At 34.5% G+C, this 19,397-nt stretch overlaps 1 protein-coding gene across 1 annotated transcript; it reads left to right on the top strand.

The window, feature by feature from the left end:
* The first annotated feature begins 2,693 nt into the window (after positions 1-2,693).
* On the top strand, positions 2,694-17,067 carry rffl (ring finger and FYVE-like domain containing E3 ubiquitin protein ligase). The gene is made up of 8 exons (XM_059331810.1): positions 2,694-2,941; positions 6,275-6,459; positions 9,883-10,080; positions 11,919-12,155; positions 13,277-13,481; positions 13,662-13,685; positions 14,999-15,217; positions 16,678-17,067. The coding sequence occupies exons 2-7, from the start codon at positions 6,277-6,279 to the stop codon at positions 15,190-15,192; spliced, it is 1,041 nt and encodes a 346-aa protein (XP_059187793.1). The 5' UTR covers positions 2,694-2,941; positions 6,275-6,276; the 3' UTR covers positions 15,193-15,217; positions 16,678-17,067.
* Positions 17,068-19,397: the final 2,330 nt, after the last annotated feature.

Here is a 19,397-nt window from a genome sequence, read left to right on the forward strand (position 1 = left end):
CCTGTAAAAGTAAAAAGCTGCCTAAAATAATGCATAAAAAATAATACAATAATTTGGAATATATATAAAAAATAAGAGTGGGTCCATTCTGCATAACGAGTACTTTTACTTTTGATTCTTTAAGTACATTTTGATGCCGATACTTTTGTACTTTTACTTCAGAAAGTTTTGAATGCAGGACTTTTACTTGTAGTGGAGTAATTCACAGTGTGGTATTAGTACTTTTACTGTAGTGGAGTAATTCACAGTGTGGTTTTAGTACTTTTACTGTAGTGGAGTAATTCACAGTGTGGTATTAGTACTTTTACTGAAGTAAAGGATCTGAATACTGGTAAAAACACATGCACAAATGTGTTGATTATATTAAATACTAATAACCTGTGTGGTGATGAAGTAGAAGTTTACAGCCACACAAAGTAGAAGTACTCAAAAGTACTTTGTTTCATTCCACCACTGTCACGGTAGGGAGGAAGGAGAAAAGCGTATATTTACTTTATTTTTTCTCACAAATTCAGTCAACATGACCCGACAACATAAAGAAGCTCAGGAGAGCGACGGGAAGCTGCCATGGAAACCAGCAAGAGTTTCAACTTAAATATTTTTATTAAAAAATGTTTTTTTTTGTTTTTGTTTTTATTGACAAAAACAAATTATGTTAGCTGCAGAACTGAAACATGAAGATATAACTAGAAAATGTTAGAGAACAATTAGATTAAAAAAAAAAAAAAAAGTATTATGAAAAATAATTTTTCAATAATTTTTTATATTTTTTAAACTGGTATTTAAACAGAATTCAGCTATGACAGAATAAATATGTGGATAAAATGAATCGTCTGGTTTATCACCATCAAGTGTTAAAGTTAGACTGCAATAAATATCAAAATACAAAATATAAGTCACAACATCCTGATGTAAAAATCAACAAAACAAACTCTTTGCAATATGTTTTTTAATGCAAGGTAATTATGTACCAAAATGGTTATTAAAGCGTCTTTTAAGTATCTAGAGAAACGCTACACAAACTGAATGTATTATAAATCACTTTTAGAGTCATTTTGAAAATGTAACCTCTAATTTTATTATTAATGTGTTAATATTTACTAACAGATATTGTTTGTTTATGTGTAGAACATAAGTCAGTTGTTTTTCAATCTCTTTATTATAGTTATTTGTGAGGCAGGAAAAAGTTGTATTTGATAATTACAGGAATAAGACTGTTACTATGAAATTATAATGATTATGTCCCTGTATTAATATATACGTTATAACATAATCCTGTTTTTATTTTTTGTACTGCAAAGGTTAACTGCTGATTTTTTATATTCATGAGAACCAAACGTTACGAACTCCACAGAACCGTGTTTATGTTGGAAAAAAACAAACTAACCAAGTTTGGATTGATTCGTAGAAAAAGTTCAGGAGTCTGGAAATCTTTATTGCTTTAGGTGCTTTGAAAGTGCTTGAATTTTTATTTTGTATTAAAATGTTTGTCAATGAAAATCCCAGCTCCTGAAAAAGACTTTGTTTTGTTTATTTGTCATTTTGATTGAAAGAAAAAAAAGTTTCTTGAGATAAATAATTGTAATTTAATAATATGTTATTAATAATAATTTATTTGTATTGATAATTTTATATTATTAACAATATAATATAAAATACATTTAATTATTAATTTAATAATAAATAATTAAATAATAATTTCTTACCAATAACTTCAATACATTAATAAACTTTTTTACTTGTTCTCTGAACATATATTTTCTATTATATAAAAACCAACCCTGAATTAATTAAATGAATAGCCTAAAATAAAAGTTAAATAAGAAACACAACAGATGTATGTATGTTGTATGGTTATTATATATTTTAAAAAAGTATAAATAACTGATGTCTGCATTGTTTTCTCTTTTTATCAAACTGTATATTGTAGTTAAGGGCTTGTTGTATTTACACACATACACACACACACACACACATGTATGTATATATATATATATATATATATATATATATATATATTAAATAATAATATATATTAAAAATAATAATAATTAAATGTCAGAAAAATTGAATTTTAATCGAAATGTTATTTATATATTAATTAATAATTATAAGGTACCCCTGTAAAATGTGCTATTTAGGATATTTTGTGTTTTTTCAGTTATTCTTAATTTTCTGTATATTGTAGTAAAGGGCTTATTGTCTTTAAATAAATAAATAAATAAATATATATATATATAAATATACATTTTATTTATTTATATATATATATATATATATAAATTAAATGTCAGAAAGTGTCACATTAATTTAAATTTTAATAAAAATGTAAAATGTTAAATATTTTAGGTATTTACTTGAATGAATGACTGGTTTATTTCGGTTGCAAAAAAACAAAGACAACAAAATAAAATCATGATTTTACAAAAGAATCCATCAGACAGCAACCGAAAAAGGAACAGGCTGAAGCCCCTCGAAAGGCTTATTTTTGCCTCTGTACTATCTACATGTATACATTATATACATTACATTAACTGAATAATTGAATTCAATTAAATTTCACTGTTATATGGGACATTTCGTGTGTGTGTTTGTGTGTGCGTGTGCGTGCGTGCGTGTGTGTGTGTGCGTGTGTGTGTGTGTGTGTGTGCGTGTGTGTGTGTGTGTGTGTGTGTGTGTGTGTGTGTGTGTGTGTGTGTGTGTGTGTGTGTTTTCGTCCTTCCTGGTCCAGTCCTGTGTTATTCCTCCAGTGTGCCGGTGTGTTGTTTTCTTTTAGTTTGTTGGTGAGAACAGAACCAGACTCATCCTGCGGCGCCATGTTGATAAAGTGACTGAAGCTGGAGCTTTCCCTGAACTAGTTCTGAACTAGTTCTCTAGTTCCTGTTGGTTCACTAGTTGGTTGATTAGCCACCTGCTAGCTGTAGCAGCCTGCCGACCTCAGGTAAGAAGAACGGCTCGCTTTGTTGTTCTACCTGTTGATTAGTTGTCGGTTAAACTGTTACCTGAGTGACGTCATCCCGCTGTAACTATCCTCCTCTCTGCTGGTTTTGTATTTGTTTCACTCGTTAGTTTCTTTAAACTTCACTAACTAGCTAACTAACTGTTAGCTTAGCATGTAGCATGCTAGCAGCCCAGGGGACTTTCCAGCCTCCTCAGCCAGACTCCGTTCAGAAAATGTGAATTTAACGGAATTTAACTCCGTCATCCTTCTAAAACGCCATTTTTTATATTTTTACAACTTATCTAAAGATGCTTACTCATTCGGCTTACATTCCACACCAAAATGTGTCTTTACTAAATAGAAAAGTGAGTGTTTATAAGTTATGGTAAATACGTTTCGTATGGTAACAAGGGTCTGTTAGACGCAATTATTTGCCTCATTTAAATAATTCACTTGGTGAAATATAAAGCCGAATTTATCAGAAGATCTTAATACTCTGAAAAATTCTATTTTACTACGTAATTAACGTTTCAAATGTCTGGTAAAAGAGAAATCAACATAAAAATGTCAGTTTTTACTATGGAGTCTGGCCAGCAGTCATGTGTTTTCAAAATAAAAGTGGTGGAAAAGGAATTTAAGTTATTTCTTTTGGTGGTGGGAACAATGTCACAGTGGAAAAGTACTTGAAAGTGAAAGTCCGGCTCAATAAAATGTAGCTAGTTTAATCCAGATAAAGTGCTGATAGTGGCATAACAAACACGTCCTCATTGTGGTGAGAAAAGTTCCCTTAACATATTGCTAAATTTAAGGGTGAACAGCTGCTTACTCTTGTACTTAGATTAATATTTCCCATAAATCATGACCATCATTTGCCACAAAACAACATTAATGTTTGATTAAGTGTAAACTTGTAGATATGAAATGTTGACAGTGTGCCCGAGTTTTACAATGCAGCCACATCCTGAACTTCCTTTTAAGATAAGAGAAGGCCTGCTTTGACTTTGTAAGGAGTCCTCATACATACTCCTGGTCTTTTCCTGTCAGGATACAATCACTTCTCAGAATCGTTGCTTCTAAAAAGAGAGGGGAGGGTCTGATAATGTCTAACAGTTGATAATAAGTCATTTAATGGAAATCACACCTCTCAAACTACTCTTGATTCTTCAAAAACCGTGAGTACTAGCAAAATGATATTGGTATCATCAAAAGAAAAGTCTCGTTGATGGAGGTTTCATGTCTCTCGTAACAGAAATGTGAGCAAGATCAAAAAAGAGCAAGCACTAAATCTATGCACGACACTTTGCTATGTTATTAATATTATTACTATTATTATTATTATATATACTGTTGCTGCCATTACTATTATTACTATATACTGTAAAATACTACTATTATTATTATACCGGCCTTATTTATTATTATTATTATTATTATTATTACTATTATTATTATTATTATTATATATTATATTATTTTACTTGTAATTACTTTATTTATATTTTTCATTTTATTTTTATATTGTTTATTATCTATTATTACATATTATATTATATATATTATATACTGTACTATTATTATTATTATTATATACCGTCTAGTCACTATAGCATTGTTGCCATCATATCACCAGTTTAATTATTACCATCATCTGCCAACCATCCTACCAACTGATCTTCTTTTTTAGCTTCTTAAGTGTCCTTGTTATTGTTCTATTCTGTGTTTTTTTCTATTGTTGTTTTTATTTATGCTACCTCAGTATTTTATTCTATTGTATTTTATTGTACTTGAATACCGGACTGCTGTGACAACCGAATTTCCCTTCGGGGATGAATAAAGTAATCTATCTATCTATCTATCTATCTATCTACCTATCTACCTATCTATCTATCTATCTATCTATCTATCTATGTATCTAAGATCACAGGTTAGAAAACTGTCTTTTTCTCTTTTCTTCTATACATTTCTGGTCCCATTTAACATTAGTCTGTTTGTTTGGAGTTTCCGTCACATTCAGGTTCACTGAGTCTGATTGATTCCAGAGTAGGATGTCTGTGACGAGCACAAATTTCTATACAATCTGTCTAAAATTGGTTTATGAGGAGTGAAAGTTGTTGGGACAAGCACAGAGTTTTTTCAGAAAAATTTCATAAAACTTCCCAGCCTGTCATTACTCTGTGACTCATTCCGTCCAATACACAACCATCATAAACAAATGACATTTTCATGGCGTGCAAGCTATCAAAATGCCCATTTGGCAAAATAAAGTAACAAGTCTCGTGACCTGTTTCAACTTAAACTTGAAAATTTGATGTTTGAATTGTAGTGAATTTTTACAGCCCCTAAGTGAGGTGTTTCTGAGCTCTTCTCACATTGATTTCACATTATTTTCATTGGGAAATTGTATCACAATTTTAGTCAATTTTTAAGAAAAGGGGCAAATCTCTGAAGAAAGAACATAGCACACCATTACTGATCATTCGTCATGTTTTCATGTATCTTTTGGCCATAAAATAAAAATTTCTTCAGAAGATGAATAAAAATAATAATAAATCTGGTGAAGATTACTTTTTCAGATTCAGACAACTTTATTAATCCCAAGAGAAACCAACAGAGTCATCACATTAATATGTCCGTGACAACAGATCAGTAAACGAGCTCCATGGCAACACAGGTCGGCTCGTCTGTTATTAGAAGCCTAGTGAAACATTAACCATAAGACCATAGCTCCAGTAAACAATAAATACATAAATAAATAATACCTTTTATAGTTAAAATAGTTTACAAGACCTGGTCGATGTACTTGTCAGTCACTGCAGTCAAAGGTATTTATATATATATATTATATGTTATATATGTTGCTAAATTTAATGGAGTCTGCCTCACTGCTAAACACAAAACGATAGCAGTAGCAATTCAGACGTATAAACATTTATTGAACGGGCAATTTAGGTTATTAATACCTTTGACAATAAAGGTGCCATAGACCTTTTTCTCTGTGCTGTTTCATTGTTGTTTATTATTACTGCCACTGCTGTTTTATTATTATTGTTTTGTTTTTAATTGTTTATTGTAAGGTGACCTTGAGAGTCCTGAAAGGCGCCTATAAATAAAATGCATTATTATTATTATTATTATTATAGAGGTGCAGGACACAAAATACCAGATTTACTATGAGGTTTGGTCCACAATTGTCAGAAAGGTAACAAAACTACAATGTAAAAATGCTTAATTTAAGTAAAAGGTCCTTTATTCAAACTTGAATACGGTTGTCATAGTTTTAGAACTTGTTGTGTATTAAGTACTTGTTTCAGTGTGTATTTGTGTGTATTCCAGGTATGTTTGCGTCCTGCTGTAACTGGTTGTGTATGGACTCTGGTGATGTAGATGAGCAGCCTGGTGCAGCGGAGCGTCGTCATCAGTCCTACACTAACTCAGGCTTCAACAGCCAGCCGTCTCCTCCTCCACAGGAACACACCTGTAAGGCCTGCGGGGGGCGCCTCGACACGCCCGCCAAGAAGGTAACCCCGCCCACCTGCTTGTTGTAATTTCTGGGTAAAAGTGGTTAAAGTGTTTCATCAACAGTCAGACTGACTGAAGGTGACCACAGAGGGTTTTAAAAGGTCTTAAAAATACAAATATCACTGGCAAAATGAGATGCAGACATATTTAATTGTCAGTGACATCATTGTGCTGTGATCTGGCTACGAGCCGGGGGACAGCGGAGCCCCCAGAGACCCCCAGCAGCTTGTTTATTGCCCATAAAATCAGTGGATGTGTGTGGCTGAATGACATGAGGGGGAATAAAGCGTGAAAATAAATAATCTTGCAGAAAGCGAGAACTGGAGAAGCAAAGCAGCAGCAACACTCTCTCACAGACACACACACAACAAACATCCATCTCTGTTGCTCTACTACGTCATCTGGTATAACTGATCTGATTGGCTAAGAGCTACCTACAGACGCTTTGATAGACATTCATAGCGTCCAATAAACGGCTCTGGAGGATCGTAAACCACACCTCCTCTAAATGAATTGTTGGTTCTAGACCAGGGGTCTCAAACTCAAATTACCTGGGGGCCGCTGGAGGCAGTATCAAAATGTCACAAAATTATTTAAAAAATACACAAAATTATTTAAAAAAGACACAAAAATGACAGAAAAAGCTAAATTACTTAAAAAAGAAACAAAATGACCAAATAAAGACACAAAATTACCCAAAAAGGACACAGAATTACTAAAAAAGACACAACATTACAAAAAAAGACACAAAATTTCCAAAAAAGACACAGAATTACCAGAAAAAGACACAAAATTACCAAGAAAAGTAATTGAAGGGACCTTCCACACACAACACGGTAAAGTGCCATTCATATAAAACTCACATTAAACTTTCGGTGGGGGCCACAAAATATCGTCAAGAGGGCCGCACTTGGCCCGCGGGCCGCGAGTTTGAGACCGATGTTCTAGACTATATCTCATTTGAGATTAGTCTGGTGTTAGCCAGGCTAGATGTTTGCTGGATAAACACTTAATTTTTGTCAATTTTTGTCAACACCATCAAATTATTTGAAATGATCTTATCACATATATTTTCACTCATTAGTTTTCCCAGTTCCCCTAATAATGCACACAGGTCTTGAAAACAATAAAATGAAGTTTATAAAGCCAAAGAAGTCCACGTTCAATCAATTGAGTTGAAATCGTATTAATGTTTGGTTAATGCTTGATATATTGGGGATTTGAACAGGAAGTATAATGTATATTTGTTTACATTTAGTCAAATATTCTCCATTTAAAGTGAGCAGAACGATATGTCGGCACAGCACTGAACTCATGTATGTTCACACATTTATCACTGGATCACTGGGATACTCAGGAGAACTTCTAAACAGTTTTGCAGACGGTGTCTCTGAGTGGATGTTTATTTGCTTGTTTTGATTCTGATGACTGGAATATCTAAAGAAAAACAGTGGAATATTACAATATACAGTCATGGAAAACATTTTTAGACCACCCTTTTCTTTAATTTCTTGTTCATTTTAATGCCTGATACAAGTAAAGGTACATTTGTTTGGACAAATATAATGATAACAACAAAAATAGCTCATAAGTTAATTCAAGAGCTGATATCTAGACATTTTCCATTGTTTTCTTTTGTTTTGATTATCATCAAGAAAACCATGGAAAATGGCTAGATATCAGCTCTTAATTTAAACTCTTATGAGCAATTTTTTACTGTAATTGAAAAAAAGGTTGGTCTAATAATTTATTCCATGACTGTATATAAGTCAAAATATTTTTAAAAGTCTGAATAGTCTGAAAAGTCTGAAAGAAAAAATGTCCACTATTTTATTTACTTACTTTTATTTTAACCCATAAGAACCCATAGTGACACGTGTGTAACAAACACTTTAAATGTTCTATAATCTCTCATATACAGCTTTATGCTTCACCTTAACTCATTAAGTCCCTCAGCAAGACTGTTTAACTGTGTGACTGTGACAAGAATCTTATTTTTGTTACTAGGCTAAGTTTAAACCCATTTAACAATTCTAATCTGTTAATGTCCTGTATTGCATTTAACCTGTTTTGATCATATTTCCTGAACAAATTAATATAAAAGTAACAAAAATATCGCTGTGACATATACGTCACATCGGGCTTTTAACCTTAAAGTCGAAAACCTGATGTGACGTATTTGTCACAATAACAAAAATGGTAATAGGCCACTCAATTATTTTCACTGTTTTAATTATTTTGAAGTAATATATGCTCTGCTATTCAATTTATTTATTTTTTTAACTTTCTTTTTATTGAACGTTTTAACAAACATTTTGCATACATCTGGTATACATAAATCAAACCCCTCCAATAATGCATCTTCAGATTACACTAGCCATCTTTCATCTTGGATCAGATATAAATTAACTTTACATTTTTATTCACTCCAATAAAATTGTGCAACTGAAATAGTAGTCATCCAATGTCATCCAAAAATTATGACTAATCAAACAGCAATTTGTTCCAGTGTAGCAAAATTTTAGAAATAAAAATAAGCACAAAAAAACCCCAATAAAATAATTATAATTAAAAAAAAAAAAAAAACATTCTGCTATTCAATTTAAAGTACATTTGACCAAATATAAACAAAAACTAATCCTATCCTATCCTGTCACAATTTTGATATATGTTGTGGAGATGCAAAGAAAAAGGCAAATTTGTGTTTCTGTCAGCAGAAAAGGTGTCTTGTTTATTTATTTTAAAATAAGAAATATCATAAACATAAATCCCATAAACGGCCAATGTAATGTATATGTTACATCACAGATCTTTGGCATTTAGGGGTAGTATATATTTTTTAAAAACATCATAAATGTGCTCTTTGTGGTCCACTTGGTATATCCCCCATCATTTTCCTTCAAGGATAAATAGTTCTGGGTTCTTGTGGATTAAGTCATTTTTTGGTAACACTTTACAATAACCCTCATTTATAAATGGTAAACAGATAGTTTATTAATGTTTAATCATCATTTATAAACCGTATATAGGCCATTTAGAATGGTAAATACTTCATTTATTAATGTTTAACTAACTAAATAATTTATAAATGGTAAATAGATGGTATATTAATGTAAGTTCATAGTTACTTTACCATTAACAAACCAGTAAATTATAATTAAAAGTTTATAAATAGTTTTAGTTGCACTGATTCTAACATTTTAGCACCATATTAAGTATGTTAATGGTTTTGAAATGATTCATAAACCTTTAAGAAACTGGTTAAAAACATTTAAAGATTAAATATGTATAGCACTTTGTAAATAGTTAATAATTGGTTTATAAACCATCTATAAACATCACTTAGTTGGTTATTGTAAAGTGTTACCCATTTTTAAAAAAGTTGTCATGTCTCAAAACCCCGTCTCTCTGTTGTGTGTCAGCATGTGTGTGTGGACTGTAAGAAAGACTACTGCAGCCGCTGCTCCGCCCAGCTGGAGCCCCGCCCCCGCCTCTGTCACACCTGCCAGCGTTTCTACGGCAACCTGCTGGAGCGTGCAGAGCTCATGAAGCTGAAGGTGAAGGAGCTGCGGGATTACCTGCACCTGCACGAGGTCTCCACCCACCTGTGCAGAGAGAAGGTCAGTCATCATCTCACACTGAAACATTTAAAACAAACTTACAGGTGCAACTAAATATATTAGAATATATGCAGAGCCGGCCCAAGCCTCCATGGGGCCCTAAACAAAATTTAATTTTCAGGGGCCCTCTATTTCTGCAAATAATATTGATTGCTGATCATTCACACACCTACTACAAACTCATTGCTAGTGTTGTTTACATTATGCTATTATCAGCCTGATATGTCTTCACACATTTAAGGGGGTGGCACAGTTAATTACATAAATAATACCAATACAATAATGATACAAATGATACCAATGAATGAATGATGTCCAGGGTGTCACATGTGTTTTTGATAACACTTTACAATAACCATCATTTATAAATGGTAAACAGATAGTTTATTAATGTTTAATAATCATTTATAAACTGTATATAGGCCATTTAGAATGGTAAATACATATTTTATTAATGTTTAACTAACTAAATTATTTATAAATGGCAAATAGATGGTCTATTAATGTAAGATTATAGTTAATTTACCATTAACAAACAATTACATTATGATTAATAGTTTATTAATGGTTTCAGTTGCACTCATTTTAACATTTTTAACACCATATTAAGTATGTTAATGATTTAGAAATGAATCATATACCTAAGAAGAGAAATTGGTTGAAAACATTTAAAGATTAAATATGTATAGCACTTTGTAAATGGTTAATAACTGGTTTATAAAGCATCTATAAACACTACTTAGTTGGTTATTGTAAAGTGTTACCGTGTTTTTTAATCTAAAAATGTATCACATTCAACTATAGAGTGACTTGGGGTTAATTTACACAACAATCCAAATGGTAAAGCATTATTTTTACTGTAAAAGTGTCATCTGGTTTATTATTATTTTTGAAAAACGTGAAAACATTCCTTTTATCTTGCCGTTGTTGACATAAAATTGTATTTTTGTACAATAATATATCTTTGATCATATAGAAAGTGTCACTCATGCATGCAAAATATTAAACAAAATATGCACATATTTTTTGTTAATGGCTCTTGGGGGCCCCCTAGTGGCCACGGGGCCCTAAGCAGTCGCTTAGTTCGCTTATGCCTTGGGCCGGCTCTGAGAATATGATGGAAAAGTCCATTTCCAGTAGTTAAAGTCGAATAGCCCCAACCAAGCATTGAGTCATATAGATGGACTAGGGGTGTGCCATATCGTATCGTTCACAATAATATCGGTATATTTTTTTTATGGTAAAAAAAAATGCATATCATGATATTGGCATCGTTCTTACTTCTTGATGTAGTGGTTAAAGTTGTTTTAATCACAAAAAAGCTACTTACTCCCTGTCGCTAAACAAATGCAGCTTTCAAAATAAGAGCACAGTGTGTTAAGAGAATCCACCACAGAATTTACAAGAAGACTGTCAAAATAAGATGCTTTAAATAAAACATACAAGAACCTTTATTCTTTTTTACAAAATGTCATTAAAATATGCCCCCGGAACCCCTAAATGTTTTTTTAATCAAGAGTAAATGTTTTTGTATTTGGCAACTGTTGAGATTTGCACTTCACACTACATTTTAGATTTTTAATTATTTATACAGACTAAAAAAATCATATTTTCTATATCTTTTTAAGTATTTCGTAATATCGTCAAGAATATCGTTATCGCAAAAATAGCCTGAAATATTGTGATATTCTTTATGGGCCATATCGCCCAGCCCTAAGATGGACATACTTTTCAGAGGCCAACATTTCCATATTTAACATTCTTTTTAAAATTGGTCTTTTGTAATATTCAAATTTTTTGAGACATTGAATTTTACCTGTAAATCTCCACTTGTTCAGGAGGAGCTGGTGGAGCTGGTCCTGGGTCAGCAGTCCTCACCATCCAGTGACTCCGCCCCCGAGACCCTGACCCCCGACCCCCCCTCTGTGTCTCCTGATCTGTCCCCCAGTCCCCCCCCCTCGGCTCCTGACGTCCCCACCTCCACCCCCGACTCCGCCGCTGCACAGCCTGAAGACCTGTCTCCGCCCACAGAGACCTCCACCCCTGCCGAGCCCGATGTTCAGGACGAAGACCAGGTGAGACCGCAACACATTTATACAGTAAATATTCACAGTCATGGAAAAGTCCTGAGGGGCTGAACCACGAGGACAGACTTATTAACATCAGCCGGCTCGACAAATGCCCTGATCAGAGACGACAGGTACCACAACAAAGGTTGTTAAGCACCTTGGTGAACCAGGTTTTTAGACTCCGCGCAGGTACACATAAAAGAGGCCGTCTGCATCATCATTTGACTCTTCTACCGCACCAAACAGACCAATGGTGTTCACCAGATCATGAATAGAATATGAAAACAATTACAGCAAAAAGAGCAACACAGAAAATGACAAATTGTTTAAATTGATATAGGTGGTACAAGCCTTTGGAGTCAGTTTCAGAGACAGGGTCTTGTGTTTGACACTGAGGCCCCGTTTACACGAGGACACTTGCGGGTAAAAACGACAAAATATTTTATGGGAAGTACCTTTCGTTTAGACAGTGACGGCGTTTTGGGATCTGAAACCACCTTCCAAAGTGTAAAAGTTAAATCCTCTCCACCGTAGCGTGTCGTCTACACTGACAAGACACAAAACTCTGATCTGATCTGCTCACGTCACGTATGTGTTTACGTCACATACATGCTCCAGGACAGGAAATAAAGAAACGTGGGATTATTTCCATGGTGGGACCTTCAAGCTGCTCTGGCAGCTCTAATAAACTTACAGGAGTCTTTCCACCAAATGTCCAGGATATGTACAGATAGTATTAGTGAACAGAGAAGGATCTGGAATTACCTCCATCACATTCTGGATGCAGCGATTGGTGGGAGGAGCCAGACGGCTGTGAACGAGACCTGGGAGATCTAGTGATGGTGAACTTTGTGGAAGGAGTAGCTGATGAAAATGTGTGGCGTGAAAACTTCTGCATGCCCAAAGATGCTCTTATGGCTTTAAGTGATGCCGCCTGGCTGCATACAATCACATTCACACACTTTTGCGTCACCGTATGCAGCAGATTTCCTCCCGAAAACGCTCGTCTAAACGAGGAATAAAAAGTGAAGACGAGACGCCACTTTTGCGTCTTCTGTTCAGACCGTCCTCGTGTAAACGGAGCCTCATTCTGTGTTTTTTTTTTTTTTTCTGCCTGTCTGGTTCAGACCTGGGATCCAGAGGAGGCCCCGGTTTCGGGTCGTAGGGCGTCTCTGTCTGACCTGAGCTGTCTGGAGGACATCGAGGCGCTCAGCGTTCGACAGCTGAAGGAAATCCTCGCCAGGAACTTTGTGAACTACAAAGGCTGCTGTGAGAAGTGGGAGCTGATGGAGAGAGTGACCCGGCTCTACAAGGATCAGCAGAACCTGCTGGGTAAGTACCAGGACCATACTGGGTCAGTACCAGGACCAGCAGAACCTGCTGGCAGCTGATGGTTTGATTTGATCCACAGTTGAATAAAAATAAAAATGTTTTATTTGTGTTGTTTTCATTTGGATGATGATTTCAGATGTTTGTAAACAAACACAAACTGGTTGTTTTCTGTTTTTTTAGCCGCCAATGCTGTGAACGCCTCAGGTACGTTTTTTTTTTTTTTTTTTTTTCCCCAACTGTCAAAAGTTAACAGAACATTTTACTGACCAAGATCGTCCTTGAGTCATTAACGTTAAAGGACAAACAGTAGAAAAACAGAGAATGTTTTTTATTTTTCTGAATTTATTGATTCATTTATATATGTCTGTGCATTCCTTTGAGCATTGTATTTAGTTCTTATGCAACATTAGATAAAAACTAAATGTATAAATATAAATAAATAAATAAATAAATATATGCTGGGTTTGTATGAGGCTGCTAATTTATGGTAAAAAATAATTACATATAATATGAAATAACACAATATGTGACGTATCCATGACATATTCTAGTCAGTAACTAGTAACAGTAACTAGTTAGATTGTATAAATTATATGTTGATTGTAATTCAATGATTGTAAATATTGCTTTCTTGTATTGTTATTAGTTTTTCTTTTCTTTTAAAATGAATAACAGAATTATAATAATTTATTTTAAATATTGCTTTCCTTATCTTGTTATCTTTTTTTCCGATGCTTGCTTTGGCAATATATACATTGTTACGCCATGCCAATAAAGCCAATTGAATTTAATTGAATTGAACTATTGCTGGAAAGGAAGCTGTAGTTTCTGTGGTACACTACCGGTCAAAAGTTTTAGAACACCCCAATTTTTCCAGTTTTTTATTGAAATTAAAGCAGTTCAAGTCAAATGAACAGCTTGAAAGGGTACAAAGGTAAGTGGTGAACTGCCAGAGGTAAATAAAAAAAGGTAAGCTTAACCAAAACTGGAAAATAATGTACATTTCAGAATTATACAAGTAGGCCTTTTTCAGGGAACAAGAAATGGGTTAACAACTTAACTCTATGGAGTCTTGGGCTATTTTGTCCATTTTTGAATTCTTTTCATGTCTTTGTAAGTCATTTTATGTCTTTTTGTGTCTTTTTTGGTAATTTTGTGTCTTTTTTAAGTCATTTTGTGTCTTTTAGTGTCTTTTTTTGTCATTTTGTGTCTTTTTTTGGTCATTTTGTGTCTTTTTTTAGTCCTTTAGTCCAACATAAAATGTGATTTTGAATCTTTTTTTTACTTTCAAAACACTATCATGCTCAATAAAGAATTTTAAATGTTGCAAATGTGCATTAATTTCAGAGTACACTGAGACATTAAACTGCATAATTTTCAATTAAATTCTGGAAAAGTTGGTGTGTTCTAAAACTTTTGACCGGTAGTGTATTTCACTGAATATCTTCAAGGTTTAAGAATGTTGTTTCAGACCAGATAAATCCTTGGCCTCCGTACGTCTCTGTGTCTCCCTCCAGAGTCTGGCGGTGGTGTTGGTGGTTCTGGTTCTGTAGAGGAGAACCTCTGTAAGATCTGCATGGACTGTCCCATCGACTGCGTCCTGCTGGAGTGTGGTCACATGATCACCTGCACCAAGTGTGGCAAGAGGATGAGTGAGTGCCCCATCTGTCGCCAGTACGTCGTCCGCGCCGTCCACGTCTTCCGGTCCTGAGCGACCCAACCCCGACCTGAACCAGGTAAACCCAACACCAGCGTAAACCGCCAAACCAAGAATCTGATCCCAGTTAGTCTATCCCAGCGGTTCCCAAACGTTTTGTGTGATGCGTGGACCCCTGGGGGTGCGTGAGCTGCTGCTAGGGGGTGCGCGAGATGAAAAATGTAATGGCGGTCTGATAATGACACAATTACATTTTTTTTCCCCCAACACAATAACGACGTATTATTCATTGATAAATGCAGGCTATTCAATTTGATCTATTTTGTGTCATTTTTGCATCTATTTTTAGTTGTTTTGTGTCTTTTTCGGTCATTTTTACATGTATTTTTAGTCAATTTCAAAATGCACTTCATCCTAAAATGAAGCGTAGAAGAAGTTCTCTTCTTCCATGTTTCCAGCCTGTGTTATGATGACGGGTTGTTTAGCTCCACGCTCATTTAAACTTGCTGCAATTTTTGTTCAACGCGGCTCAAAATATTATAACATTTTCCCAACTTATGTGCTTTCTGCCTCTGATCCTGAGCCTTCATCATCCTCTTTGCTCTTAAAAGTGGAAGCTTGTTCATAACTTTGTTGCATTATATTACAACTGTGTTTCAGATGAATTCATAAGAGGTCGCATCGTTGTGATGGTGATTATTTTATTATATGTGTGTTCTCATTTGAGCATGATTAAACATGCCGCCTTTAATATGGCTATAAAAAATCTTATTGCATTTAGTTTTTTTTGAAGGTGTGGGGGATTGGGGGTGCATCAACCCGGTTGGGACATAGAAGGGGGTGCACGGCTTAAAAAGTTTGGGAACCGCTGCCCTACAGCTTAAAAAAAAACAAAAAGTTATGCGCAAGCTCACACTTTTAAGAGCAAAGAGGATGATGACAGGCTCAGGATCAGAGGCAGAAAGCAGATAAGTTGCGGAAAATGTTATAATATTTTGAGTCGCGTTGAACAAAAATTGCAGCAAGTTTAAATGAGTGTGGAGCTAAACAACCCGTCATCATAACACAGGTCGGAAAAATGGAAGAAGATAACTTCTTCTACGCTTCATTTTAAGATGAAGTGCATTTTGAACAGCCTGCATTTATTTATTAATTAATATTAGTTTTTGATTTTACATTTTACAAAGGAAATGTTTATTTACACTTCTTTATTGTGTGGGGGAAAAAATTTAATTGTGTAATTATCAGACCGCCATTATATATGTCCTTTGATCTTCTGGTTTCATATGATACCAGTATCTCCAGTATATTCCTAAAAGTGAGCCCACTACGGCCTTTGGAAAAAAAATATACTGATGATACTGACGGCCCGCCGGCTGCCGGAACACTAAATATCAACACTTGGCGGCCATGAATCGATATAAAATTGTAACGCAAAATATCGTGATACTGTACTGTATTGATTTTTTCCCCATTCATTAGATCCAAGAGAAGATTATAAAGACGTGATTGTATCTCTTTCTTCTTCTTCTTCTTCAGGATCGACCGCCTCCAAAGCAATAAACTGCAAACAAATCCTGAAGGGACCGTCTACAGAGATTTTTTTTATTTTGTTTAACTCTATTTTTCTAGTGTAAATAAGATGAAGAATGTAAGAAGTGACCTTATGTGAGCGTCGACCTGCAGAGCTGCTGTTTGAATGCAAACACTGAATGTACAGAGCGACTCTCAGCGGGCAGATCATCACACCTCTGATTCATGAACTAAAACCTTTAAACTCATCGACCAGGAATCCTCTGTGCCTTTAGCAGCTCATCACCCCCTCACTGACGGGGGGCGGGAACCTACCAAAGAGAACCATTACCTCGCCAGGTGAGGAGAGTCCAGTATCAGTCATCACATTGCCTTAAACTTACTGTAAAACACACAGACTGTGTTCTTCTTATGACTTGTTCACACTAAACACAAAGTGATTACGTGCAACATTTATGCAAAGATGCAAAAAAAATAGTGGATTTGCTATTTTTCTCATCACTGGTAGAATTTTGTTTCATTTTGGGTTCATTGTGATGTATTAGTGCCGTACCAGCAGTCACAGTTTGTGGAGAAGGTGATGATATTCACTGAACTGTGTGCACCTCCAGACGGCATTAATAATTCACACATGACTCTGTTTGGTTTAACAACATATCTGAGACTTCCACAGCAGCTACAAAGTAGCACGAGGGATTAATTAATTTGTCAGGATGACGGGAAGGAACGCTGTTGGTATCCACACACGCGAATAAACAAATGATCCTGCAGCAAACCTGTACGAGTGATGCGAGATGAAAATAATTTTTGCCTGAAAACGGCATCACAGCCTGAGCCTACACTGTTTACAGTCTGTAAAAATAACTCAAAGTGAAGTTAAATGCTATAAAACCAGTGCACCTTTGATAGTGCACTTTTGCCTTATCTTACTGTTTACACACCAATATTATCCAAACTGGTTAATAAAGCTGCTTCAGACCTGCAGCCAATCAGAGACAGGAGATCAGCATGTTTGTTAAACTGACTTCAGATCAGATTATAATTCTTAAATGATGAAACTCTTTGACTCTATTGCTGCACACCTGACATAACAGTTCATTTTCAGATTTGTGGTTCTGTTTATTCCTGCAGAATATTTGGAACTGTAGCCTCGAGAGATGGATTAAAAAAAAGAACCCCAGTTTTATTGCAGATGTCTTATTTTGTGTTTTGTTAGCTACAAAGGAAAGTTCATTGTTCTGGCATATTATCAGAAAAAATTAAACCTGTAACACAGAAACTGTTTTCCGCTTAATATATTCAGTAAATGAAAATTTCATATTGGACAACATATTGTATTGTATTTATACAATTAATATATAAATAATAAGGCAGTTCCAAGTTTTCTACGGTTCGTACAGAGGCTGCAACTAACTTCCTGATCAATTAATCTGTTGATTTTTCTTTGGCCCGATTTATTGATTTGGTCTAAAAAAAAAAAGTTTATTACTGTAGAAGAAATGTAGCAAACATTCACATCTAAAACAGTTTTGGTGTAACAGTTAACCCTCTGATCTTTACTCTTGCCTCGTTTTTCACTGCAATATATAAAATGTACAGGTCCTTCGGCCCTATGGGAACAGCACAATCATGGCTAGAAGTGGGAACAACTCAAAAATGTCTTTTGTGCAGAATAACACAGTTATAATGGCATAAATCATTGAAAACAAAAATCTAAAATCTAATCTATACAAACAATATTTTAGCAATATTGTAAAACAGTTTCAGTCGGTCTCCACATATTCTACATATATGGAAGTATTTCCACGTCTTCAGCCTCCCCTGTCCTCTCCTCTCGGTTCTGTGTAAACACTAGAAACTATTTCATGTTTTAGTGCTAAATTGTTGGACACATTTTAAATGAGACACGTCAAATAACTCAGTCAGGTCAGTCGGAAAAAGTAAAATCCAACAATACTGCCTGTTTTTACAGTTTCTGTCAGAATTACAGTTGGGCAATAATATATACAGAATATCATCAGAAAAATACAAAAAAATGTCAGTTTTGTTTCTATTGTGATGCAGAAAAAAACAGCTGTAATGTAATGCATTATGGTAGTATTAATGTAATTTGGGTTGAGATTTCATGTTCTGATTCCTACACGTAGAAGTAAAGCTGGAGCAAATTGTGGAGCCCCTACAACATGCTTTACCATGTGGTTATTTAATATAGACTATTTGTTCATGCAATAACCAGAAAACATAGCGATATGAAAATACACTACTGGTCAAAAGTTTTAGAACACACCAACTTTTCCAGAATTTAATTGAAAATTATGCAGTTTAATGTCTCAGTGTACTCTGAAATTAATGCACATTTGCAACATTTAAAATTCTTTATTAAGCATGATAGTGTTTTGAAAGTAAAAAAAAGACATTTTATGTTGGACTAAAGGACTAAAAAAAGACACAAAATGACAAAAAAAGACACAAAATGACAAAAAAAAGACACAAAATGGCCAAAAAAAGACACAAAATGACTTACAAAGACATAAAAAGAATTAAAAAATGGACAAAATAGTCCAAGACTCCATAGAGTTAAGTTGTTAACCCATTTCTTGTTCCCTGAAAAAGGCCTACTTGTATAATTCTGAAATGTACATTATTTTTCAGTTTTGGTTAACCTTACCTTTTTTTATTTACCTCTGGCAGTTCACCACTTACCTTTGTACCCTTTCAAGCTGTTC

This window comes from Centropristis striata, chromosome 4 (genome assembly GCF_030273125.1).
Source record: "Centropristis striata isolate RG_2023a ecotype Rhode Island chromosome 4, C.striata_1.0, whole genome shotgun sequence".
Taxonomy (NCBI): domain Eukaryota; kingdom Metazoa; phylum Chordata; class Actinopteri; order Perciformes; family Serranidae; genus Centropristis; species Centropristis striata.

Excerpts from the sequence above, each read along its gene's own strand:
- rffl (XM_059331810.1), top strand. The coding sequence starts at position 6,277 with ATGTTTGCGTCCTGCTGTAACTGGTTGTGTATGGACTCTGGTGATGTA. Across the intron at positions 6,460-9,882 it reads TCGACACGCCCGCCAAGAAG|CATGTGTGTGTGGACTGTAA; the intron begins GTAACCCCGCCC and ends GTTGTGTGTCAG. Across the intron at positions 12,156-13,276 it reads ATGTTCAGGACGAAGACCAG|ACCTGGGATCCAGAGGAGGC; the intron begins GTGAGACCGCAA and ends TGTCTGGTTCAG.